This window comes from Pyrus communis, chromosome 1 (genome assembly GCF_963583255.1).
Source record: "Pyrus communis chromosome 1, drPyrComm1.1, whole genome shotgun sequence".
Taxonomy (NCBI): domain Eukaryota; kingdom Viridiplantae; phylum Streptophyta; class Magnoliopsida; order Rosales; family Rosaceae; genus Pyrus; species Pyrus communis.
In genome coordinates this window covers 658,860-686,009 of record NC_084803.1, presented here as the reverse complement: position 1 = coordinate 686,009, position 27,150 = coordinate 658,860, and the positions used below count along the sequence as shown (strand labels likewise).

At 35.1% G+C, this 27,150-nt stretch overlaps 1 protein-coding gene and 1 long non-coding RNA gene across 2 annotated transcripts; both read left to right on the top strand.

The window, feature by feature from the left end:
* Positions 1-26,744, top strand: LOC137743942 (uncharacterized). The gene is made up of 3 exons (XM_068483868.1): positions 1-527; positions 24,681-24,781; positions 25,962-26,744. The coding sequence occupies exons 1-3, from the start codon at positions 1-3 to the stop codon at positions 26,627-26,629; spliced, it is 1,296 nt and encodes a 431-aa protein (XP_068339969.1). The 3' UTR covers positions 26,630-26,744.
* Positions 7,331-13,992, top strand: LOC137732760 (uncharacterized). The gene is made up of 3 exons (XR_011068356.1): positions 7,331-7,415; positions 10,757-10,850; positions 13,883-13,992. It is a non-coding gene; the product is annotated as an uncharacterized lncRNA (long non-coding RNA).
* Positions 26,745-27,150: the final 406 nt, after the last annotated feature.

Sequence of the window (27,150 nt, the reverse complement as noted above, 5' to 3'; positions counted from 1 at the left end):
ATGGCTCTCTTCACTTTTGCACCAGAGGCCACAGAGCCCAAGAAGAAGGCAACGCCACCACCAAACCGCAGGCAAAAGCAGCCGTCTTCCAACAATAAAAAGCAACAAAAACCACCACCACGGTCCTCCTCCTCCTCATGGGACCACATCAAGAACCTCCTGACCTGCAAACAGATCGAAGGGTCGAGAGTACACGACCCATCGAAAAATAATATTGTCGGTGGCGCTGCAGCCGGCCAAAGTGGAGGCTACTCGAAGCTGGGGTCGTCCTGCAGCTCCATATGCAGCTTCAGAGATGTCGTTCATGGCAACACTAGGGTCGTTCACAGAGCTGACAACTCGTCGCCCGAGAGTAGCACGCTGGGTCAGGAACCCGGGTTGCTGTCTAGGAAACCTGCGACTCGGTCAGCTAGATCCAACGGTTCTGGTTCCTTCGCTGCTTATCATACGTCATCATCGTCCAGAGGAATGCAATTCCGGAAGCTCTCTGGGTGTTACGAGTGCCACATGATCGTTGACCCTAGCAGGTAGATATAAATACATTTTTTGTTTACAAATTACTTTAGTCTAAAGAAGCTGGCAAAATTGCACTGTAGAAATGAACAGTGTTTTGCACCACATTTCAGTTTATTTACAGGATTGCCACTCGGTTGCTTTTAACACACTTTCGTTTTATTTACACAATTGCCACTCAGGCTTAAGAATTGATTTCAGCCGTTCGCAGCTTTCGACTCGAGGAGAGAGGGGAGAGGGATATCACGGCTGACAAATTGGAGAGAGACGATGACTGGGTGTCGCTGTGTCGAGCGGAGAGAGAGGGGGACAGAGCGACTACAGAGCATGGAGACACAGGGCCTGCATTTCAGCTTTGACTCGGGGAGAGAGGGGAAGCGGACATCACGGCTGACGAATTTGAGAGAGACAGTGGCTCCCATTTTTGACTCGGAGACAGCTGGGTGTCGCTGTGGCGAGGGAAGAGAGGGGACAGAGCGACTAACATAGGGCCTGACAGATTGGAGACGAATGGGAGGTAGGGATTTGGACTGAGTGAGAAAGATTTTGCTAGCTCCTCTGCCAGGATCTATGGGATTTTCTCCCATTTTAGAGAGAGAGATGGACAGAGAGAGAGATACACAGCGGAAAGCATGGGTGTGTGTATTCTTTAGGGTTCAGGGGTTACGCACAGAGTCGGTGAGGAGGGCATGCCTCAGGGACGAATGGCAGCGTCTGGGTTTTCATTTTTCTCCCTTGATTCAAAAGGTATTGCACTGCTTTTGTTTTCATTGTTTGGTGCCTAATTGCCATTTGATTTGTTAAAATTTTCTTTTATATTTTGTTCTTTCATTCAAATTCTAACGGATGTCTATAAATTGTTCAATTGGGTGCTAGATTATGTCTCTGTTTTTGTCAATTAGGATCTTCCACTGATTTAATTTGTTTTTTTCTTGATTACTTTTTGTGTGATTGATCTTTTTCTGTTTTAGAATTCTTAGGGATATTTTGTTCCTCCATTAAAATTGTCATACATCTTTATAGATTGTTTAGCCCACCTTAGGATTTAACTCTTTTTCAGTTTATTGTTTTTAATTGTTGTTTACTGTTTGATTAGCCATTTCATTTATTAAAATTGTCATAGATATTTTTTCTCTCATTAATGCTATCATAGATATTTTATATTGTTTACTTAACTATTAGGGCTTGCTCTTAGTCTTTAGCAGGTTGTTTAGATCACCTCTAGGATTAGCTATATGTCCACATTTTCCCTACAACCTAATCCATTGTCCTGACAACCATAATGTAGATAAATTTGTGCTGCTCCATTGCACATATGCAGTAAGCTGTGAAGTATATCAAATATTCCATAAGATTAACCAACGTTTGACAAGTTTAAGCAGATACACCAACACAGAGAGAAAACACCTAAATTTACAGCAACATGAAAGCTTAACAAATAAAAAAAAAATTTCGTAAAACATATCTAAGTTTACACAGTTTATTGTTTTCCATTTGCTGTTGACTGTTTGATTTGCCATTCCCTTTATTAAAATTGTGATAGCTCATTTTTCCTTCATTAAAGCTGTCATACATATTTTAAAGTTGTTTAGTTAAGTTTACAGCTTGCTCTTTGTCTTTGTAAATAAGGGGGTTACACTGTTAAATTGTCACGGCTAATTTTCCCTTCATTATAGCTGTCATAGATATTTTTAATTGTTTAGCTAACTGTTACAGTTTACTCTTAGTCTTTCTAAATTAGGGGACTGCACTATGTTGATATTTGTGTTTTTCAGAAATTTTTTTTCCTTTGCTTATGTGTAAACAAAATTCAATCTGCTTTTGAACTTTATTGTTTTTTAATTAGAGAGTTTAGGCTTTTTAGCTTTCTGTCTTTATAAATAATGGGGTTACACTCTGCTCATTTGTGTGTTTCTTCATACTTTCCTACTATTTGCTTCTCACCAAATCACCTTCAGGTTCCTTTTCCACTTCACATCATTCGAATATCTCTATGTTCCTAGGTTGTTTTTCCATTTCTTGGTTGCTTCTGTATTTTTGGGATGCACTTATAACTTTTATTTTTCATATGCATGTAGATCCAGCAAAAGCATACACATCAAACCCCTCATTCACACAACAGCCACCAAAGAGACCATTACTGAGGTATTTCTCAATCCATTTAAAATTTTTTTGTTAACTTTTGTTTGAATTTTGCTGTTCACTGTTTGATTTACCATTCCCTTTATCAAAATTGGCATGGTTAATTTTTCCTTCATTAAAGCTGTCTTAGATATTTTAAAATTGTTTACTTACCTATTAGACTTTCCTCTTTAGTCTTTGCAAATAAGGGGACTACACAATGTTGAAAATTCTGATATTTCTGTTTTTCATAATTTTATTTTCCTTTGCTTATGAGTAAACAAAATTAAGACTCCTTTTTAAGTTTATTGCATTTAAATTAGGGTGTGTAGGCTGTTAGCTCACTGTTTAGTTCACTGTTTAGCTGATATTTCTGTCTTTATAAACAAAGGGGTTGCACTGTTTTCATTTTTTTCTGTTTCTTCATACTTTCCTACTGTTTGCTTCTTAACAAATCATCTTCAGGTTCATTTTCCACTTCACATCTTTCGAATCCATATGTTGCTAGGTTGTTTTTTCATTTCTTCGTTTCTTATATATTTCTGAAATTAACTTTTGATTTCATTCTTGATATGCATGTAAATCCAACACAACCTTACAGATCAAACCATCCATTCACACAGCAGCCGCAAGACAGACCATTAGTGAGGTATCTATCTATCCATTTTAAATTTTGTTTATACAAAGTAATTTCTGATGCAAATCTCTTTACTGTGTTTCAATACAAACTCTTTTTCCTTCCAATTTCTTTACTATGTGATGTATCCTTGCAGCTCAAGTATACGCACTTTTTTCAGAAACAGAGTCTCATCCACTGGAATCTGGATTTCCTAGCAGCAGGTATATCCTAACCCTTTCACAGTCATCTGTTTCAGTCATTAGAATTTTTTTCCTTCTAATTTTTTGTTGATGCAACAATGATTGATTATGAATACTTGACTTCATCTTTAGGAATGGGTTTAACAACCAAACTTAACTTTTTCTACTTAAAGCATTGAATTTTTGCTTTTGGTTTTTTTGTTGCTTTGATTGTGGTTATCAAACTTTGTTGTATGTCTATGTACAAATGTATGTGCAAGTATATGTATCAATATATACCTAAGTATATGTCTAAATATATATATATATATATATAGGCATCTGTATAGCTATATGTATATGTGTGCATATATAAATGTGTATGTACATATGTATGTATGCATCTCTGTTTGTATGTACATGTATATGTATGTATGTATGTATGCATCTATGTGTGTATGTACATGCCTATATAGGTATGCATGCATGCGTGCATGTGTATATATGCATCTGTTTGTGTACGTGCATGAATATCTATAGACATGACTAATGTTAAATAACAGCCACCAAAAGTTTTGTTTCGCAGAGTGAGTTTTATGGTTTTCCACTATGTTTTTGTGAGTTTTATGGTTTTCCACCATGTTTTTGAAGTTACCTATTTTCTGTTATGTTTTGCATAATTTTATGCCTGCAAGTAGTTTGGTTTAGGGTTCAAACAGAGAGAGGTTTGGGGTATCGCAAGAGGATTTGAAACATTAGGTTTGGGGTTTGATTTGTGCAATTTGCTTCCTGATGGTGTTTATGACTGGTTTCTGTCAATTGGTGTATCTTTTGACATTTGTGCTAAATGCTTCGTGAAAATTGATGTATGTTGTCTAAATAGTTGTGTTTCAGTTGCCTTTTCTGAGCGGCTTCCTTCCTGTATGATATCTGTTTTTCTAACCTTTTTCGTAGGATATTAGCTCCATCATCTGCTGGTTGCCTGTGAAGTTTTAGTGTTTAATTTCACTGCCCAATTTCTAATTTTGTGGAATATGATTTTACCCAAGTTAATATTTTTACGAAAACCACACAAATTACATTAGAAATTGTCTCAATGGGAAAGTGTAATTTGGGATTCTGCAAGTTTGTAACTTTTGATGTTGTTCTGATGCTTTCTGTTTCTTAAGCATAATGATGTTACCTAAACGTGTAGATTTTGCATTGCTTTTGTATCATGCAATATTAACATTCTATGTAGCCTCTTAGATAATATTACAATGAATTTACATCAACTTTTAGTTAGTTTTCCTAAGACAATTTCAATTTCTTCACTTTGTTTGAAAATTGGTGTGTTTACCTTCTGACTACTTAATCGATTTAGCTTGCAGTTTAACTATTGCAGTTTTTATGGATTCCATTTCTGAAATGAGCATGTGTATCTCATTGTATCTAGAAGTTATTTCGGTTGAAGTAACACACTTAGCATTTGTACTTTGGAGTTGCGTAATTGTCCTTGATGTGTTTTTTTGTTTGGAAAATTTTAGATGACAAATATTGGATAATTTAATTATAGCCATAACTTGCAATTCTAAATAAAAGGCAGTTAAAAAAAACAACATGGATAAACATGCTGTGAAAGGACTGATTCCAAAACACATTTTAACAGCTTTATCCGGCTGATAATTCAGAACATTATCAAGTATAAATCATTGGTCGTCAGTTAATCCTTTATGACATTTACCCTTTGTTTGTTGCACTTTCACAAATTTAATCCATTCCACCATCACAGTTTTTTTTACTTTTACAGTTTTCCCATGGTTTCCAGAATGCGTTTTCGATCTTAATGCTATCTGCTCTGTTGCTTGCAATTATCAGTTTTTTAAAATTGAAACAACATTATAGTTCTAAGTAAAATTTGTGAAGACCAAGGCTGTAACCATCTTCGGTTTCATATTGTTCGCCATTAGATTTCCTAATATAAGTTTTTTTTCACATGATCTTACTGGTGAATTGTTAAAAGGCACAAAGAGAGAAAACAGCCTCCAATTTTATAAACTAAAGGTCACATGCATTTTGTTTAGTATGGGGTGTTCGAGAAAACAAGTTTAAGGATTACGTTTGGTTGGATTTCAACCATTACATTTCATAGATTCCAAATCTGTTTACTATCTCATTTAATTGGTGTACGTCTGAAGTTTACCGAATGCTTATATATACATATATATATATATATATATGTACATATACATAAATATATATATATATATATATATATATGTATGTATGCATATATATATATATGTGTGTATGCATATATATACATATATATGTATGTATGTATGCATATATACATATATATGTATGTATGTATGCATATATACATATATATATATACGTACATATGTATATATACGTACGTATATATACATGTATATGTGTATATATACACATACACATGTATATATATATGTATATATACATATATATATATATATATATATATGTATGTGTATGTATATTATATCTTTGGAAATATGTACGTACCAACCGTCAAAGCATGTATATACTGGTATCCAAGTTGAGCACAACAATAACACCCCATTCTATTCAATCTCACTTATTGATACAGTGTTTGATGATCTAATTCACCTATTTTCTCTATTGCGATTTTGTCTCCATGAGCCTTGCACTCACATGCACTTGCACACAGTTTGCAGGTCATGTCTCAACCTTAGTTTTTCTTGCCTTAATAGCTTAGTTTGAACTAAGGCAGTATCAGTGAAGTCATTACATGTGGCTCTCTGATACTCTAATAGGGTCACCGTCGGCACTGGCAAGAACAAGGTTAGCATAACCAACTCTCAACTCATCCGGTAGATCTATCACTTGGCCATAATCCAGCAAGGCAACCTAACTTGGAAGAAAGGGAACGGGTAAGGGAGGTAGAGTATGGTTTTTTGCGGCCAATTTCTAGGGACTTGGTCTGGTGTTGATCCCTTCACAGGGTGTGCAATTCTAGAACACATTTTAATAGCTTTATCCGAATGGTCATTGAGAACATCATCAAGTATAAATGACTGGTCGTCAACTGCCAGTGAAACCCCATCACTGTACCTGGATAGAATAATTTAAAACCCATAGTGGTTTGGGTTAGATGGGTATTTGTTAACCCAGAGTGCTCAACCACATAAGTTAGACCTCTTAGTTGCTTTCTTTTGCTCTAATCCTGTCAATTTTTTGGCTGACGTGTTCACTTAATTAAAGGTTTATATTTCCCACTAGGAAGTATCTGGGAAAAGAAAAGGGGAAGGAAACAAGAGCCGAAATAAAGGCTGTTTTCTTTTCTTTTAAATTGTTTAACGTTTACGCTTTTTATTTGTCGAGTTCATAATTTAGTTCATTTATACCGTGCTTTTGGCATGGTTAATTCTTTTAAGTGTAGGTTACCCTATAGACGTTACAATTTAGGTCCTTAGTTGTTTGATAGAAAATTGCTTTGATTCATCGTTTCTTATCGAATAGTTTGATCGCTACGCTCTTATTTCAGATCGTAACTCATTTTGATTGCGAGTTTGTTCTGTAAATTTTTTTTTCCTCTGCTATTAATAGCTTACCAAATGTGGTAGCAGAGTGATTGCATTGGTAGCTTATGTATACAAGTGAATTCAGATGACACAATGAGTTTGATATTAAAAAAAATGTCTGTTGGTTCAGTTTTTGAATCTTTAAAAACTGTTGAATCAATTTCAATATGTAATTTCATGTTTATTGTTAGGTAAATTGCTCTTTTTTTCGCTGATAAAAAGTATAAAGTTTGGTTGTGTAAATTTCTATAGTTTTATACATTTCGCTCGGTTGACAATTTGATAATGGCTGAAGTGCATTCTTTAATCAAATGTGTTTTCTTTCCTCAATCGTAAATGTCTTTTTGGTATTTTGCAGATCGAAACAAAGTGAAAGCTTTTGACTTTGAATTTTGCAACTGCTACCTTGCTGCTTTGGTAAAGTCTCAACTTCTTGATAATATCAATTAATTTTGGCTGTAATTTTAGGGTATTGAGTTGAATGCATATGCGACATGGCATAGGTTTAACATGATTAGAACTTTAATATCATGATGTGTGATGCTAATTAAGCACAATATGAGTATCTATACCAAGAAAGACATGAGCATCTAACGGATCTACTTTCTTTGCAATTTCAATTTGGGAATTGAATTTATTAATAAATTACGATCTTTTTAAAATTTAGAAAAGAGCATGTTAAATGACCAATTTTCTTTACAAGAACTTGAATACAAAGTAGACCATCGGTGAAAACAAACCAACAACGATCATGGTAATTTAGTAATTTAAACATAACCAGCTTTGAGATTCATACTCACCCATTGTCGGTTTTCCTTGCGAGCATATTTCCTACCCAAAGTTTCCCAAACTGTGTTGTCAAACTGCTGCATCATCATATCTTTCCAACTTCTAATAGTGTTTGGTCCCCATACTTTCCACAATTCGTTTTGGATCTTAATAGTAGCTACTATATTGCTTCGAATTGTCAATGATTTCAGTTTTTCGTTTTCTTTTCTTTTTGGAAAGCATGAGTATGAAGTTTGATCACTGAGTTTGACAAACAAATATATTGAACCTTTCAAATAGACTTTAAATTTATCCCATAGATTTTCTCCTTTTCTTTTTCTGATTGTTGCTGCCATGCTGAGAAAAAAAATTATATTAATGGCTGTTCATTCATCTATGCAGTATTTCATACTTATTCTGATCTCCACCGGTTCTTTAAATGGTGTGGTTTTTCAATCAGTTAACAGTTTTTAAAAATTCAGAACATTATCAAGCATAAATGACTGGTCGTCAGTTAAACCCTTCTGAGATATACCCTTTGTTTGTTGCACTCTCACAAATTTAATCCGTTCCACCATCACAGTTTTTTTAGCTTTTACAGTTTTCCCACGGTTTCTGGAATGCATTTTCGATCTTAATACTATCTGCTCTGTTGCTTGCTGTTATCAAATTTTAAAAATTGAAACAACGTTATAGTTCTAACCAAAATTTGTGAAGGCCAAGGATGTAACCATCTTTGGTTTCACAATGTTAATTTGAATTATGAAGTTATGAGTGAATAAATTGGGAGTCTGAAATGTGTGTCTGCCACATAGGCTGGGTTGGGTTGGGTTGTATTAGCGACTCTGTGTGAGTGTAAAGGTGGGTGTGGAGGTGGAGGTGGAGGTGGTGGGGTGGTGGTTTTGTTTTTGCGCCATCCCAAGACCAAGGAGAATGCATGTGAGAAAATGTGATGAGTTTTAAACTCATCACTCACTTATTAGTCAAGTCAACCATTTTCCACTCAACTCTGATCTGCCAATTTGCCAATTGCCATATCGTTTTAATTTGAACAGGTTTAAGGATTAGGTTTGGTTGGATTTCAACCATTAGATTTCGGATTAAAAGCATTAGGTTGAACGATTAGATTTGGTTGGATTTCAACCATTACATTTCATAGATTTGAAATCTGTTTACTATCTCATTTAATTGTTGTATGTTACCTCATTTAACTCAAATTTAATGATATTTGGTCCTCCAATTTCTCGGATTTCCTAACGGATTTACTTTCTTTGGAAATTTCAGGAACCCTGATTCTGGGAGGAAGAATACACTGCATTGCCATCTTTAAGTATACAATTCTGCACACTGATTACATGTTCAAAAGCCTAATTAGTTATACACCATTTTTTTTATTACCTTTGCAAAGCTTTTCTACTTAGATTTTAAATATGTGATTAGTTTGTAAAGAATAAACGAGACAACTAATCATGGGTACATACTTCTTTTTCGATTTTATCCTCTGCATTGTTTCCTAAATGAAATTGGATTCATAGATGTAGGGATACAACAACAACTGAGGTGTGAATAAAAGGTCTAGCCGTAACGATTTTAGGGTTTAGAATTGATTCGAAAATATGAGAAAATGTTGCATTCTCTGTTTTTTTTTTTTTTTTTTTTTTTTTTTTTGTTGCTGTAGTGATTCCAACTTAGTATATACCCACTTTTATAGTACCATGAATAAAGAATATGCAATTGCTAGGATCTCAATTTGATAATCCCATTATAAATGGATCTATATAAATCAAGGCTAATTCAGTCCAACTTGATATAGTATGACTTAATATAACATATCCTTTGATCTTTATATTACTTATGGTTTTCTGTAGTGGTGGTTTAATTAAAATCGAAAAATGTAATAAGAATGAGGTTACTCATTCATTATATTTTAATATTTTCTAGGTTTTAAATTAACTTTGATCTATCCAAATATGATGTTAATCGATTCTGAATCAATAAATAAGAAGATTAACTTTGATCAAATCTGTTAATTCGATTTCAAATATGATGTTACATGTACTGTAGATTGGTCACAGCCTAATAAGAAGACTAACTGGAAGTGATTTAGCCCTTCATTCTCATTTTTTTTGTTCAGTCCAGTAGCAAGAAAAAATAAGGGTGCCTGAAACTCAGTTACCTAAGCATATATGTTTAACAGCTTCCTTCACTATAGATTAATACTCAACGATTCTAACCTATATTATATTGTTTATATACTTTTGGAAGTATGTCATAATCAATTTGATTTTCTATTGGTATGTGTGAAACCAATTTGATTCAGGTTACAAGGTTGAGGGTTGCGCATGGTTAATCATGTTCAATAACCTTAGTTACAGTGCCATTCACTTAAATTTTGTTTTCAAGTTATAGAAATACGGCTTTTCATTCTTACTTAATATAAGCTTTCATTACATCTTCAGTTTCACATCATTCATCATTGTATTTGCTAATATCAGTTTTTAGTGTGATAAGCTTACTGGTGTATTGTTAAAAGGTAGTGAAATAATCTGTGCTTGACGACTTACCTGCTCAAACAGCGCTTTTTATGTGTTTTCTTAACTGCTAAGTAGGTTTTTAGGAACTTTGTATTTTCATGTTTTCACGAATTTAGAAAACAGTTTTGACGATGGAAATTGCCTGTTGAGTGGGAAGACTTGGCTTTTGGGGACATGATAAATTCAAATTTTAGCAAATGTTTGTTTCCTCCATACTAATTCAAAACCGATTACAATACCTCATCCTTACTTTAGGCTTTTAAATTAATATGGTGACAGAAGATGCATTCCCATTGTTAGCAACTTTTCTTTCGTTAAATGTGAATTTTTCGTACATTAAGTCCATTGAACTATCCCAGTTAGAGTCCATTGCACTGTCGCAAATTGAGTTACATTTCCTGTATCCATTTGTTTGCGCTTCGAATTCTAACTCTCAATCTCATTGATTTGTTGTAGTTTAGATCAAGGTGTTATTGCAACGTTGTGATCTGCTCTTCTTGCTGCCTTTCATCTAGGGATCCGCACCTATTGCATCTGAATCAAGGCTTTGGTATGTCACCTAAACTAAGATACATTGTTTCCCCGTGCTTTCTGGTTGAGTTAATGCAAATTTATCATGTTTCAGTCGATTGTTTGGTTTTATCAGCTTATGTCATTCGTTTGCTACCTGCTTTGTTTTCATTCTTCGTTATCTCTGTGATCTTTTGATACTTAACAAGTTCATTGGTTTCTTTCTTTTTGTTGGTTTTAACTTAGTCTCAACCATTCTATTATTGTTCAAAGGTGCATTGGTGTCATCTATGATTTTGCTTTAACCGAGTGTTCCTAATTCTTAGTCAAAAGTTGTTAGCCATTTTATATGTTTTTTTGGTCAATTGCTTTCTTTCTTTGTCGCGTTTTGAATCTTCCAACCCACTCTTCAAACCTTAGTTACTTTGCTTGGTTGGTGTGCTTGGTGTGGTTGGTGTTTTCGTTAGGTTTTCCTAAGAGTCAACCCTCTCATCCGTGCCAAAGTACATTAATAAGTGCTGTTAATAACTACGCTCTCCGAACAAATCTAAGTTCTTTGTAACCTCTGTTTCTCCAAAGGTCCGATAGTTCTTTCTTTTTTTTGGTTTAAATTTTGTCTATGCAATTCTGTTATTGTGTGAAAGTCTCTTGGTGTCTCTATGATTCTTATCTAACCCAATGTTTTTAATTGTTTATCAAATGTTGTTAAACATTTTATATGTTTTCTTTTGGTTCCTTCCTTTGTTTGTTACGTTCTCACTTTACCAAACCGTTCTTCGAAGGTTAGTTACTTTGGTTGGTTGGTCTTTTCGTTAGGTTTATCTGATGGTCTACTGTCTCATCCTCCCCGAAGTGCTTTAATAAATGATGTTAACAATTCCAATCTCTCAACAAACCAGACATATTTCCAAAAAAAAATCACAACTTCTATATTTAAATTTTAAAATTTTTTTTACTGTGTTATTCTAAGACCTAGAAGCTAAGTAGATTTTTCTAACAAACATAAGTATTGACGTTATATTTAATTTGTGATTCAGGGTAGATAAAATGGTCAAAGAGATTGATCGAAGCGAACAACAAATTCTAGGAGGAGTTTTGGTTAAAAATTTAAAGAAACTGATTGAGGCTCGAAACAATAACAGGCTTCGAAGAACGATACAGATATATAGAGAAACTGCCCCAGGACCCAATACAAAGAAAGGAGTCAAAATAGAAAAAACAAGGATGGGTTTGCGTGTTTATGGTAAGGGTGCAAACCGAAACAAATTGGTCGTCCACACTATCCATTCACCTGCAAATCACAGTGATTCACCGGAAGAACAACTTCCGTTGAATGAAGAAGTTTAACATGTTTTTTGGCGGGTTTTCGGTGGGATCTACAAGTTTGGTTGTTGCTACAAAATTGGAATTTTGTTGCTCTTTCTTGCCTCCGCCGTAACATCCTTCTGGGTTTTTAATGTATAGAGACTTAACGGGTGTTAGATAAGATAAACACCATGTAAACCTCTTTTGTTTGGTCATAACATCAATAATGTAAACAATTAACCCTTTTACCGTTCAAGGATGAAGTGTTGGCGTGCTAGGAATATGTTTCTCTGCTTATATATTTTTTCCATTTCTCTTTTTCTTGATAGGATCGTTTGACTCATGCTTCTTTGTTGGTTATACACTAATAAAACAGTTTTTCTATTAATGTTTTGATATTATTTGTTTATTTTAAAATTGCAACTTTAGTTGTTTTTATGAAGATTCTGTTCTCATTTTTAACTTTGAAAATTTTAGTTGGTCCCTCAACAATTTTTAATTGGTTACTCCAAAACATATGTTTTATGCTGTGTTAGTTCATTCTTTGCAGCCATATCTGAATTCTTAAAAACTATGGTAATTAATGTGGTTTTTCGGGTGGTTTTTCAAATGGGGAAAAAGGGGTGAGCGACGAATTTATATTATTATTCTCGGTTGGTATGTAACTATTTGAATATGGAAGGCATCGTATTATGCAAACAATGCAACAATTGTAAATAGAAAAGGTCCCTGCGGTGTGCAAAGGGTGGGTTTAGAGATGGTGAGGTTTGCCTAGGTAGCAAGATTAATGCTCATGGTTTCGTAGTTGTGTTGATAACTGTGAAAACAAACGACATTGGTCGCCTCACTGTTCCTCTACAATGATTTTAATGTTTGGATCTTTAATGACTTCTCAACTTAATGGTTTTTAACTACTTCAGAGTGATTCATAAAGTTGGATACAATTTTATTAGAGGGTGTCAATTTAAAAGTATGGATTAGGGGTTTACATGTTTAGGGTCTTCAGCTATGGATACAAAGTTGTTCATCACGTTAGACAGGAATTTCAAGTTGAATTATGACCATGATAAAATGTTTCTTATGTTTACTTACCTTAGACTGACTTCAATCCATTTTTTCCACCATCACAGATTTTTCATGATTCTTTTCAATTTTTACTTCTTATAAATAAAATTGTTCCAGTCAACTTATCGACGTGTTGACATGTTTAAGTGATGGTGCTTAAACTCAAAACATCCTGGAATATTTATATCATTAATAATTTGTATCAAGCTCACCGTTTAATAAGAGTCCAACCTACCAACTTTGTGAAACGGAACAATGGAATCACATCGTAGATTTCTATGTTTCCCTAAACATATTTAATGAAAAAGTTTTCCAACGTTTATAGGATCTAACACATACTAAATGCAAGCTTTAATCTTCGAACTCTCAAATGATGCATATCCTTTAGCATCCATCACAAATGTTTCTATATGTTGTTCATTAACTACGTGAGGTGCAACTCCGTCTTCGACTGTTAAAATATATTTATTGTTGGAAATTAAGGGCTTAGACTCTTAAATATACACTTTTCATCTTGCACTATCTATCGGTCTAAAGTGAGTCAGACCTAAATAATTTGTTTGTTTCTGTCAAATTTATAAATGCATGTCTTATATTAATGTCGTTGAGCCGTGCATTAGTTTTTATAGTTCGATGTTTGTTCTGTCTTTGGCTTCTCTCTAATTATATACGTGTTTATATTTTGTCTTCCTATTTCTCTAGGTTTTGTTTTTATCGTTGGAGTCCTGCACTGTTCTTTGGTGGCATTCATTCACAGCTACACTTTCGTCTCTACAACGGTTAGATTTTTGTCCCTTTAAAGAACCTTTAACTTTTTATTTTTTATTTTTACTCTTTTCTCGGTTTACATGTTCAATCGTCAATGCATGCTTTTTTGGATCATAGTAACGTCGTTATTCGATATTTATGCTGCTTTCCTTTATCACCATATTTTTGCAATCATCGTTCACTTTAATCATTAATTTTCCACTCTGCACTGACAAACCACACTATTTCAGGAAACAATTACAAATCAATTGTCTTTATTCTTCATTCTAATCTAAAAAGATTAGGATTATGTTTTTACTATTATGTTAACAAAGTGTTTGCGATTCTGAAGACCTCTTGCTTGAATGGGTTTTGGTTCACCGCTCATTTCATATGGTTACCATAGTTGTTTCATCGTCACATTCCTTATGTTAGAAAGTAAACCATTGCTGTGTGGTTTTTTCCGTTTATGTAGATTTATGTCTAGAAGAATAGGGCTATCTAGGAATGCCACTAGAACTGAGCGTGCTGATTCGCCTACATCTATTGCGGTTGTTAATCTTGATGATATCGTATTACAAGATGTTCCCATCAGTTATGACGACGAATACAACAATACTTCAACCTCTTTACTATTTTTAAACCAAGGAAACAACCCTCCCCAAACATTTACATCAAGTTTTGAACAACATACTCCTGTTGGAGGTCTTCTTACCTCACATTCAGCTGCTGGAACAAGTTCTCATCAAATTTCTGTACCCCTTTTTCTTGCTGACCATGCCACTATGCGCCGGTTGTTAGCCAAAGATGCTCCAACTATTCATTCTGTTAAAAACCCGCTCATCACTGGGCAGGCAACCTATCAGAAAAAACGAAAGAGTATGCACTCTTTCAATATAACTTTGTTTACATTTTGCTGCTGATTTCAAAATTTTGCTTATCTTCGTTAATTAACTTCTATCAATTGGTTTGATGTATGCTTTTATTATTCATTGTTTTTATAGGGAATGATCCAGAATATGTTGATTTTGGATTAAGAAATTGCCAATGTCAATATTGCAGTGCTCTATTTTGGTCTGCAGAGCAGACAAAAAACCATCCTGAGCGTACTTCTTCTATTTCTACCCCGCAGTTTACTGCGTGTTGCATGAGTCAAAAAGTTCAATTCCCACGTGCTAAACCCACACCCATTTTTTTGGATGAATTGTTAAACCCCACAAATTCTCAAAGCTTTTTACAGTTTAAAAGAAATATTAGATCGTATAATTCAATGATGGCATTAACTTCAATGGGGGCCAAAGTTGATCCATCGATCAACAAAGGTCGAGGTCCATATGTTTTTAAAATTAATGGTCAAGTGCATCATTTGATGGGTTCTTTGTTGCCTCCAGAAGGCGACAATCCTAAATTTGCACAGCTCTACATTTATGACACTCAAAATGAAGTCAGTAATCGTATCGGTTGTTTGAACAGATCAGAAGCATCTGAAAAACTCGATCAAAAGGTTGTTAGTGGCCTCATTAAAATGCTAGACGAGTGTAATGAGGTTGTTCAACTTTTTAGGCAAGCCAGGGATAGAATTGATGAAAGCTCCACAAGTAATTTACGTCTACGTTTGTACGGTGCACAGAGTAACCATGATGTACAATACAATTTGCCAACATGTGACGAGATAGGTGGCTTAATAGTTGGGGACATTGGCCAATTTCACACCGAAAGAGATATTGTTGTGGAGCATAGGACAGATGGCCTCCAAAGAATCACAAAGTTACATCCTAAATACATGGCTCTACAATATCCTCTTCTTTTCCCATACGGTCAAGATGGGTACCGGAAAGGTCTTCCTTGGAATCCAAATTTTAGGGGCAAAAAACCAAAGACTGGGGGGGTATCAATGAGAGCATTTTTGGGTTATCAAATTCAAGATAGACCAGGACATAGTGACACCCTGTTGAAAGGCGGCAGATTGTTTCAACAATACTTAGTTGATGCATATGCGACACTTGAAGAAGATAGGTTAGATTTCATTAGGGCAAATCAAGATTCTTTTAGAACAGAAGGTCTTAAAGGAATTCATGAAGCGCTCAAAGCAGGAAATGCAACCAGTTCTTCTGTTGGCAAAAGGGTCATTCTCCCAACTTCATTTACTGGCAGTGTTAGATATATGATAAATAATTATCAAGATGCCATGGCTATATGTCGCCACCTTGGAAATCCTGATTTATTTATCACTTTCACATGCAACGCTAAATGGCCTGAAATTATTGAAGATCTGCGTGATAAACCTGGTTGTAAAGCTGAAGACAGGCCAGATTTAATTTCCAGAATTTTTAAAGCAAAACTTGACCATTTGATTAAATACCTCAAATCAGGAAAACCTTTTGGCGATGTCGAATCTGGTTAGTTCTTTATTGTTGACCAATTTTTTCCTTTTATTTGTTTCTATTTTATCACTGCAAGTCCTAAGAGTCTATGGTTTTGATACTTCTGCATATTTATTATTTTTTTAAACAGTGATTTACACGGTTGAGTTCCAAAAAAGAGGTCTTCCTCATTGTCATATCTTGCTATGGGTCAATCAACATTATAAATGTCATTCTCCTTACGATGTTGATTCTATCATTTCGGCTGAGCTTCCTGATGAAGAACGTGACAAAGCTGGGTATGATGCAGTTTCGCAATACATGATCCACGGCCCATGTGGTGTTGCGAATCAATTTTCACCTTGCATGAAAGAAAACAAATGTTCAAAAAAATTTCCTAAATCTTTCACAAGTGAAACCACTTTTTCCACAGAGGGTTTCGTTGCATATAAGCGTCGAGATATACAAAATCTGTTTGTTCTTAAAAACGGAATCAAGCTAGATAATACATTTGTTGTCCCTTACAACCGTGAGCTATTGTTGAAGTATCAAGCACATATAAACGTTGAATCATGTTGTCAATCAACACTCATTAAGTATCTTTTTAAGTACATAACTAAAGGTGTTGATCGAACTAGAGCTGTTTTTGAGGATGATGAGTTTGATGAGGTTGTGGCTTACCTAAACTGTAGATACTTATGCCCATACGAAGCAGTGTGGAGATTGTTACAATTTCACATTCATTTTAGAGAACCATCGGTTGAGAGGTTGTCTGTACACCTTCCATCTGACCAAAATGTTCTTTTTAGAGAGACTGATGATCTAAACCATGTTGTTAACCACCCAAATCTTGAAAGCACTATGTTAACCCAATGGTTTCAAACCAATGTCCAAGACCCTGATGCACGTATGTTAGCTTACGTTGAGTTCCCTACCAAGTATGTTTGGAAAAATGATGAAAAACAGTGGACCCGTAGAAAAAGAGGTAGATCTCTAGGAAGGGTTGCGTATATTCACCCTGCTGCGGGTGAATTATACTATTTGAGGTTGCTACTAAATTACCAAAAAGGCAGCTTTAGTTTTAATGATTTAAGGACTGTCAAAGGCATTCTTGAACCCACATTCCAAGCTGCATGCACCTCGCTTGGATTATTAGGGGATGATAAGGAATGGAATAGTGCTATGTTAGAAGCTGTTGTCACTGCATCATCCTTTCAATTAAGGCAATTGTTTGTCACATTGGTTCTATTTTGTAATGTTGCTAATCCATCAACACTATTTGAAACACATTGGAAGACGATGTGTGATGACATTTCGAAAAACATGATGAATGCTTTTGGCCTACAAGATGTCTCTAAGTACCAAGATGAACTTAGGAATTCACTTTTGTACGAGTTAGAAAAATTGTTTGCTGCTTCGAATAGTTCTTTGTCAAAGCATCACCTACCACAACCAAACAAGTTGATGATGGATAGAATTACAAACAGGAGTTTGAGAGAAGAGTTAGATTACAATGTTGACTCACTAAAACATGAGCACTCAAACCTATTCAAGCTGTTAAATAAAGAGCAAAAATATGTTTATGACAGTGTCATACAAACAATTCACAACAACAGACCTGGTCTGTTTTTTGTACATGGTCATGGTGGAACAGGCAAAACTTTTTTGTGGACCACCATCATAGCTAGAATTAGATCCCAAAATCAAATTGTTTTAGCAGTGGCTTCATCTGGAATTGCCTCCCTCTTACTTCCTGGTGGAAGAACGGCTCACTCTAGATTTAAAATTCCTATCAACATCACAGATTGCTCAGTTTGTGAAATTAAAAAAGGGACTCATCTTGCAACCCTAATCAGTGAAGCTACTCTCATTATTTGGGATGAAGCACCTATGAATCATAAACGATGTTTTGAAACCCTAGATAGGTCCCTTCGTGATGTTCTTAAGGGGTCAAAACCAGGTTTTGACCATTTGCCGTTTGGAGGTAAGCCGATTCTTTTTGGAGGTGACTTTAGACAAATTCTTCCTGTTGTTCCAAACGGAAGTGTTGCTGACATTGTCGAAGCTTCATTGACGAGTTCATACCTTTGGCCATATTTAACAAAATTTTGTTTGAAGCAAAACATGAGGCTTTCGAAACCAAGTTTGGACGAAAGAGAAAAACAAGAACTCACTCATTTTGCAAAGTGGATATTAGACATTGGAAACGATACTGCTACCAACTCTTTACCTTCAACTAATGAAGAAAGCTCTTGGGTTCAAATTCCAGAACAATTCCTTATCCGTTTTGATGAAGATCCTATCAAAGCTATGGTTTCAGCTGTGTACACAAATTTCAAAACTAATTTCCGAGATGTGCCATATTTGAAAGAAAGAGCTATTGTCACACCACGAAATGATACAACAACTGAAATAAACGCTTTTATGTTGGGTATGGTGCCCGGCGATAATCGTACCTATCTCAGTTTTGATACGGTCTCTTCTTCAACAGAAAATTTAGAAAATTTAGATGTGCTTTATCCAAATGAATTTCTAAACCAACTTGATTTACCTGGTTTACCGCACCACAAGTTAGATTTGAAAGTTGGCACCCCAGTGATGTTGCTTAGAAATTTAAACCAAAGCAGTGGATTGTGTAATGGAACACGATTGGTTGTGATGCAATTGAACGACAGAATTATACAAGCAACAATCATAACGGGAAGCAACATTGGTGAAAAAGTTTATATCCCCAGGATAATTACTGAATCATCTCAGCATAAATATCCCTTTACTCTACGAAGGCGACAATTCCCTCTTAAACTTTGTTATGCGATGACAATCAACAAAAGCCAAGGACAATCCTTAAAAATTGTTGGCCTATATCTATCGCAAACTGTTTTTTCACATGGACAACTATATGTTGCGCTATCTAGAGTCACCTCAAAAAAGGGTCTCAAAATCGTTATTGCTCACAATAGCGACATGCCCTACGGTTATACAAAAAACATAGTTTATAAAGATGTTTTAAAACATTTACAAGAAGGTATAACTTTGTATTATTATTTTGTGCATTTGTTTATTTTTGTAAACATGACTTCACTACTTAGTTGTTAAATCACGTTATTCAATTTTGAATTTAATTTGGTCCTAAATTGTTTATATATCTAGATTAATGGAGGAGCAAGCAGTTCGTTTTCTGACGCCATACCAGCCAGCAAACAAACTCCACATCAGGGTATGCAGAATATGGGTCACGAAAAGCATTGGAGATAATCCTCAACCTATAAGTCTTGATTGCGTCTTCGTTGATAAGGATGTAAGATTTTTACACCTTCTTACTTATTGTTGAATACTAGCATTTTTACGTATCCAAATGTGCATGCCATGTTCTCAGTACAACAAACTTTGTAATCAAACATAGACTAAATTCCACAAAGAAACTGATTTATACACATGGCTACCCAATTATGCATCGCTTACATAATTACCATTTGTCTGATTAATTGTTTCACTAGATATGATCTTGGGCTTAACATTAAATTTATACTGGGTTAACAAGTTCATGCAAATAAACAACAAATGAAAAACCTATTTTCTCCATATGATGGCATGGCTTTCAATAAATTTTGTTCAAAAAAAAAAAAAAATAAATAAATAAAATTTCACAGTGCACCATGCACACTTTTCCTATCTTTGGATTTCACTACAAATATTATATTTTGTTCTGTTTGACAAAGCTTTTATGCCTCTAGAAACAAAACTAAGTATGAACTATCAAGTCTTCTTTTCCTTAATTTTTCTTCATTGTTTTTTAACCTATACAAATCAAACTAAATGTCATTTTGCAAAGTTGCTTCAACTACTACCGATTTGATTCTCTGAATAATCTCCATTGTCATCTTGCATATGATCTTAAATGCTATCTAAGTAGCCACAAATAGACTATATTGCATGTTTACATGATTCTTAAACTATATGCATTAAATGTTATCCCACTCATTTAGTATTATGTCTAATCTTAAAATTCTCCTTCTAAAAGAGAGATGCGGTTCACGGAACCATGAACGGTCGAGACATCCAATTTTTTTTGGACCATCTAAGTGTCGGCAATGCATATGAAATCAACAAATTTCGTGTCATTCACAACAAGAGATCAAGCAAGGTTGTCCCTCATGCAGCTATCATTGAATTGAATAGGAAAACCACAATCGTTCCTATTCACAAAACAAGTCAAGAACTCCCAATGCACTGGTTCAATTTAATTGAGCTTAATCAACTTCATCAAAGAATCGACAACGATGTTGAGCTTACAGGTAACAAATTTAGTTTCAAGTGCCGCTCAAACATCTAACTTGATCATTTATATGTTTTTGTTGCCTTCAGTGTCCACTCATTCCTCCCATTAAATATTATATGTAGATGTGTTTGGTTGCCTAACGGCTGTGCAACCAACTGAAGAAATCACTATCCAGAACACAAGAGTTGCAAAGAAGAGAAATCTAAACTTGCAAAACATTAGGTAATTACTATTTACATTAAACTCTAAATATTATTTATATGCCACCCTATTTATGACATATACCAAACCATCATCTTTTGTATTACTTACAGAGACGAAACAGTGAGAATAACCTTATGGGGAGAGACTGCAACAGGTTTTGAGACCAGTGGAATACAAGCACTTTTGCCACCCGTATTTTGTGCTTTCACAAGCCTGAAAGTAAAACAATACCAAGGTTATACCCTACCATGCTTTATCTAACTACTTAAAGTTTCAGTTTGTTAATTGTTATCTCATATTTACAGGAAAACCTGTTCTCGGAAGCACAGGATCAACCGTTTGTGTTTTCAATCCAGAGATTCCACAACTCTCTGAATACAAAGACAAGTAAATCGACAACCCTTCTTTAATAACTTTTTCGTTTATATTTCTTCCATTAATCTTTCTCACCCTAAACATGCACAAAACAGGTTTAAGCATAGCAGATCACCTCTTCAAATCCTGCCCACCTCAGCTGAGATGTATACGGGCCGTGCAGTCAGTGCTACTACTGAGTCAAAAACAATTGACGAATTGCTTTTACTTGATCCTGCCTTGCACAAGGTTAGTTTGTCATCACCAAACTATTCACCGAAACCACCTCTTTTTACTAATAGATTTTCGTGCTGCATCTAACTTAACCATCTCTTGCTTTGCTTCTCTATCTGTTTATACTCCATGTTTGCAAAGTTAATTTCAAAACCTCATGTTTCCATAACAGAATGCAAGTTTCGTATGCCAAGCAACTATTGTTGAATTCGATTTGACTAAGGGTTGGTGGTACAAATCATGCCCGTCTTGCCATAAAGTTGTCAAGAAAAACTCTGAATCGTTTGAGTGCAATGAACATGGGTTCATAAACAGATTACCCGAACCATGGTAATATACTTTTACACCTATTTTACATATGATGCTTATAATACGTTGCTGAATCCTTTTTTATTATCTTGCAATTATGACAAATAAGTCGTCTCCCCAAGGATTACATAATACATAAATGATCCTTCATCCATACAAAGGATGCCCCTATGGTGTGCATCCCAAGCCTTGCTATAAAAAATACATTCAACAATCATTTCAAAAATTCTTCTTTGGTTATCACTTTCTGCTTAACAACTGTGATTCTAAATAAGACCATTGTAAAATATCCTTTTAAATTTGTTCCAATTAAGAATTCTAGACTACAACAATCTATTTTCTATGTCATTGGGTTGCACTCATCCTTATTTTATGTGTTTTAGTCGTGCTTATTCATATTTACACATGTTCATTACTTGGGAATTAAACTTCCAGTGCACAACTTTTGAACATCATATTAATTGTTAAACTATGCCTTACAAACTTTGGGAACCATCATTTCCATTTGTGCTTCTACATTATAGAGCCAGCAGCTAAAATCAGCTTATAATGTTGTTCCATGATTCATTAACTCAAAACTTTCAAACATACACTTCTCATTCTGCACAATATGTTGATGTGAGGTAAATTAATTCTAAATAATCTTTCTTTCTATCCATTTTATACATGCATACCCTGCATTATAGTGGTTCTATTGCATTTGGTACATTACCCACAAGATTGCTATTAGCAGTATTCTTTTCCTAACAACCAAATATCCTCATCTTACCTAGGTTCAAAATAGATCTTATTGTGGAAGATAGCACAAATCAGCATAACTTCCTCATGATAGGAAGACATGCCGAAAAAATACTTCGTGTTTCTTGCCACACTCTGGTGATAGAGGATGGACATGAGGATCCTTTCATACTTCCACCAGCTCTAAAAAATTTGGTCGGCACAACAAAACAATTTCAGCTCTCTTTTGGAAATCAAAACACTGACTTTGGAAAGACAGACTTCATAGTTCATGGACTACTCCAAGATCAACCGCTTTCAAGCCCAACAATTGCCTTGATCACACCAAAAACACCTACTCCCTCCGTAGGGATACATATTATGACTCAAGCGACCCCCAGCCCAGTGATGCCTTCTCACCGACCAAATCAACAACCCCAGTCAGTTGCACCCACAAAGACTTCAAAAAGAGCATTGTTTCCTAATGAACCGGACAAATCTAACAGGTAAAGTTTTCTCTTGCTTTAAAATCTCATGTGTAAATCTTCCAAACCATGCTTCTCTTAGGTATACTACAATTTTATACTTATAGTGTTTACAATCTTCCAAACCATGCTTCTCTTAGGTATACTACAATTTTAGACTTATACTGTTTACAATTTGATACCCCATTGACCATGGGATTCGATTTAACTCTTTTTTTTTTATTGGTTTGTTACGTTTTAACTTTGATTACCCAAAACAATGTTCAACGATATTTCAGTCTTCTTTTGATGAAGTTCTCAATTCAAGAGCATATATATATATATATATTTGAATTTTTACTATTTAAATTGTGTTGAGCTTGCGTCTAACTTAGTGCTGGTGTTTGTGAGTTTCTAAATTTCTTCCAATAGCTTACTTTTAGTTGCTTTTGATTATATATTTCTCTTCAGAACAATTCTTCCACTTGCATTCTTACCAGCTATACTATTGCAAACCAAGCCAACATATTTGAGCTCTCTTTTTTCTTACTATAGCTTTCATAATGAACATCTACTTCTTCTTTGCTTTTTCAACACTTGATTCGATTGCACATGATTTTTTGTTGTTTTTCTACCTGTATCACTAATTTTAACACTAGAATGCCGTGCTGCATTCACTGTATCAATAATTCTAACACAGCAGGAATCAAACTGATTTCCATGTTTCTTTACTTCTTGCCGCAAGGGAGAAATGAAATTTACACGAAGCTGGGTTTCCAAAGTTGTCTTCTTTCACTGGTCCCATTCTCCCTTCCCTAGATGTTCTCTAACCTTATAAATTTGTACCTTCATTGACAGCAAAAAACCTCGCGGCGACCAAACAGACACAACCAATTCTGCTAGAATTGCTAAAGAATTCCACAATCTGGTTGTCCCCAAAATTGAACCAGCAGACAAAGTGCCGATAGCCACACTCAAAACAAAATCTCAAACCAAAAAAACCAAAGATAGGTAAATTACAATTTGTTTTTCCAGCAGACACCTACATAACAAACATCATGGTAGCATTTGTTAAACTATAATTTATATTCTTTGTTATAGTGCGGAAGATGTCCACTCTCAGAAGAAGTTAACACCACAATCTCCGTGATCGACTGCAGCAGGGCTTTCTACATCTTTTTGCCTTTCAACATTTTAGCTTAAGGACTTGGCTGCTTCAACAACAACGAAACACTCTTTTTGTTTTTTGGTAACTACTGAAACAGATAACCAACCTACAAGACATATTTTGTCATCTTAAATGTAATGGCAAAATATGTGTGGACAACATGTTACTGCTGTTTCTTAAGGAAACAAACGTCTTGCATAGTTTTTACTTTGCGCGTTTGTGCTTCAAAACTATGATGCTAGAATAAGAACAAAACAGTTTTTATATGTTTTGTCAACTGCTCAAACATGTGCCTAACTCAAATGACATCTATTTTGCCACCTTTACTACAGGGCCGACATTTGTGTAAACTATATGTTACTTCTGTTTATTAAGGAACCAAAACGTTCACTTTCGTTCTGTTAATTGATCAATGTCTTTTCACATCAGTTAAGTTGAATGTATATAAAAACAAAACTACATATCTTATCAACCCCATTCACACATCTATCCCTCTCTTCATTCTTCATTGTGTTAAATTTATCCAGATAAAACATATCTTCATCATACAGCTCAACATCATGTATTCAAGTCCCGCGGCATCGCGCGGGCACATTTTCTAGTATAGTCTAAAATACAACTTAGAGAAAAAAAAATTTGATATAATTTGATATTTTTACAGGTGCCCAGTTCCTAGGTCTACTATTTGTGCTTGCTCTCAGTGTGGAGAGATCTTCCCAAAGATGGAGAGTTTGGAGCATCACCAAGCAATTCGCCATGCTGGTACTACATAATCTATTTTTCACGAAATTAATCATTTTCATGCTGAGTTTCCTTTAATTATTTCATGCTTTATTTATTTTATCGGAAAAATTATTTTGCCCTATGATTTATCCTTTCAATTATCCATCATATGTTAACAATTTTCTTATGTAGAAATAGTGAGTTTATATTACCTTATATTTGTAATAAAGTGCACGCAACTTTGTCTCTATATATAGTTTTTAATATTTTATTGATAGCCCCCTTTTTTTGGCTAAAACTTTGTTTATATATCTTACAAGCTAATTTTGAACCTTGTGTCCTGAGTCAGTCAAAATAATGTGCATATCTTCTCGTCCTTAATTTAGAATTTCAATTTCCGTAAATTTGAGCGATTTATAATATAATCTTGTTGATAAAAATTGAGAAAAAAAATCAAAAGATAATATTTTTTTCGTGCATGAGTAAAAAATTGTGCACAGTACTTAATTTACCGCAACTCTTGCATCTAGTATATAACTAATTATAAAGGAACTTCCAAGAGTACAGAGCTACAGCTGTCCATGCACTACCAAATAAATGATCCTGATTCGTAAGGTGGCCTGTCCTAAATAATAGGGACACGATCTTATTTGTTTCCCCGTTGCTGTAGTTTCCCTCTTTACAAGACAATGTTCTAAACAGTATATAACGTTGTGTTATTAGATTCAACGTCATATGAATAGTAATTCATGTTGCTTTTCTTAACATTATATACCCCCACTTGCCATGTCAAGACTCAATCATCACGAGTTCACGACCCCAGTGACAAGATAGGTTTTTTAGTGTTTTGCGAACAATTTAACCTATGTCAATTTTACTGCCTAATTAAATGTAATATAGACTTGGTTCATATTTTAAGCACTCATTAACCATCAATTTTAATGTTTAGTACTTTTACTTTTTAATTTTTTTATGAAATTGATGATTAACATATGCTAAAAATGTGAGTAAATGCACATCATCATTTAATGTCTAATTAGACAATGAAATTGACTAAGAAGTTAAATCGGAACCATTGAAATATCATGTAGGGTAAAATGCAAACATTCAAACTTTATGACTGTAAAATGTAGTTAACCGTTTTACTATATTTGAAAAGGATTACATAATATAAAAATGGATGCAAAAATAATAATTTTTTAATTTTTTAATGGTGTAGTATCGGAGCTGGGGGTCGAAGATTCCGGCCGAAACATCGTGGAAATAATCTTCAAATCCAGCTGGCTCAAGAAAGACATCCCGTTCTGCAAGATCGAACGGATACTAAAGGTTCAAAACACGCAGCGCACGATCCAACGGTTCGAAGACTGCAGAGACGCAGTGAAGAACCGTGCGCTGAGCAGCACGCGAAAGGACCCCAGGTGCGCGGCAGACGGGAACGAGCTGCTGCGGTTCCACTGCGCCAGCATCTCGTGCACGCTCGGCGCACGTGGCTCGTCCAGCCTTTGTGGCTCCGTACCGGGCTGTGGAGTGTGCACGGTCATCCGTCACGGTTTTCAAGGCAAAGCCGTGGCGAGAGGTGATCAAGGTGGGAGCAAGGGAGTGCGGACAACCGCCAGCAGCGGTAGGGCCCATGATTCGTTGAATTGTACCGACGGGCGCAGGGCAATGCTGGTGTGCCGTGTCATTGCTGGCAGGGTGCGGCGCATTGCAGACGGTGGGCCGCCGGAGGAGGATGGCTTGTCCCAACTGTCGGCAGCTGCTGGCTCCTACGATTCTGTAGCCGGATTCGCCGGAATCTATTCCAATCTCGAGGAACTTCTTGTTTATAATCCGAGGGCCATCCTCCCATGTTTCGTGGTCATTTACAAGGCTATAGAGTCGTGATTAAGGTCGTCGTTTAAGTTCTCTCATGACTTGGTCATTGTGAGTATATGTAAATAAACTTACCTGTGTTGGGATGTTACCAAGTCAATCATATATGATGGCAAATCTGAACGCTTTCCAATATAATGAGTGATTGACTTAAAATACTTTTACAATGGTTTCCTGTCCGTTGAAGGAAGTTCTTTTCGAGCATGCTGCATCGCCTAATTAGATCAACTTTGCTAACTTCTACTTCTTTCTTTCTTTTCTTTTTTTTCTTTCCAATTTTTGTGTGTTCCATGTATATACATGTTTTTCAGTATCATTTTCACATGGTGGTGCTAGTGAGGTGAGACCAACTTATATTTTTGTTTTTGTTTAGATTATAGATTTGCTTAATGGGTTTAGCAGCTTTAGTTCAACTGCTCAACTGCAAGTGTATTTGTTAAACTGTTTTATCAAATAGGCAAGCTAGACAATTTAAAACTAGTGTATCTAGAAACTTATGTAGCTAGAAACAGATTCATTGTTATTATACCGTT

Bases quoted from the DNA above. Each gene is read 5' to 3' on its own strand.
- LOC137743942 (XM_068483868.1), top strand. From the start codon at position 1: ATGGCTCTCTTCACTTTTGCACCAGAGGCCACAGAGCCCAAGAAGAAG. The intron at 528-24,680 runs GTAGATATAAAT...ATATTTTTACAG, and splicing joins ATGATCGTTGACCCTAGCAG to GTGCCCAGTTCCTAGGTCTA. The intron at 24,782-25,961 runs GTACTACATAAT...TTAATGGTGTAG, and splicing joins CCAAGCAATTCGCCATGCTG to TATCGGAGCTGGGGGTCGAA.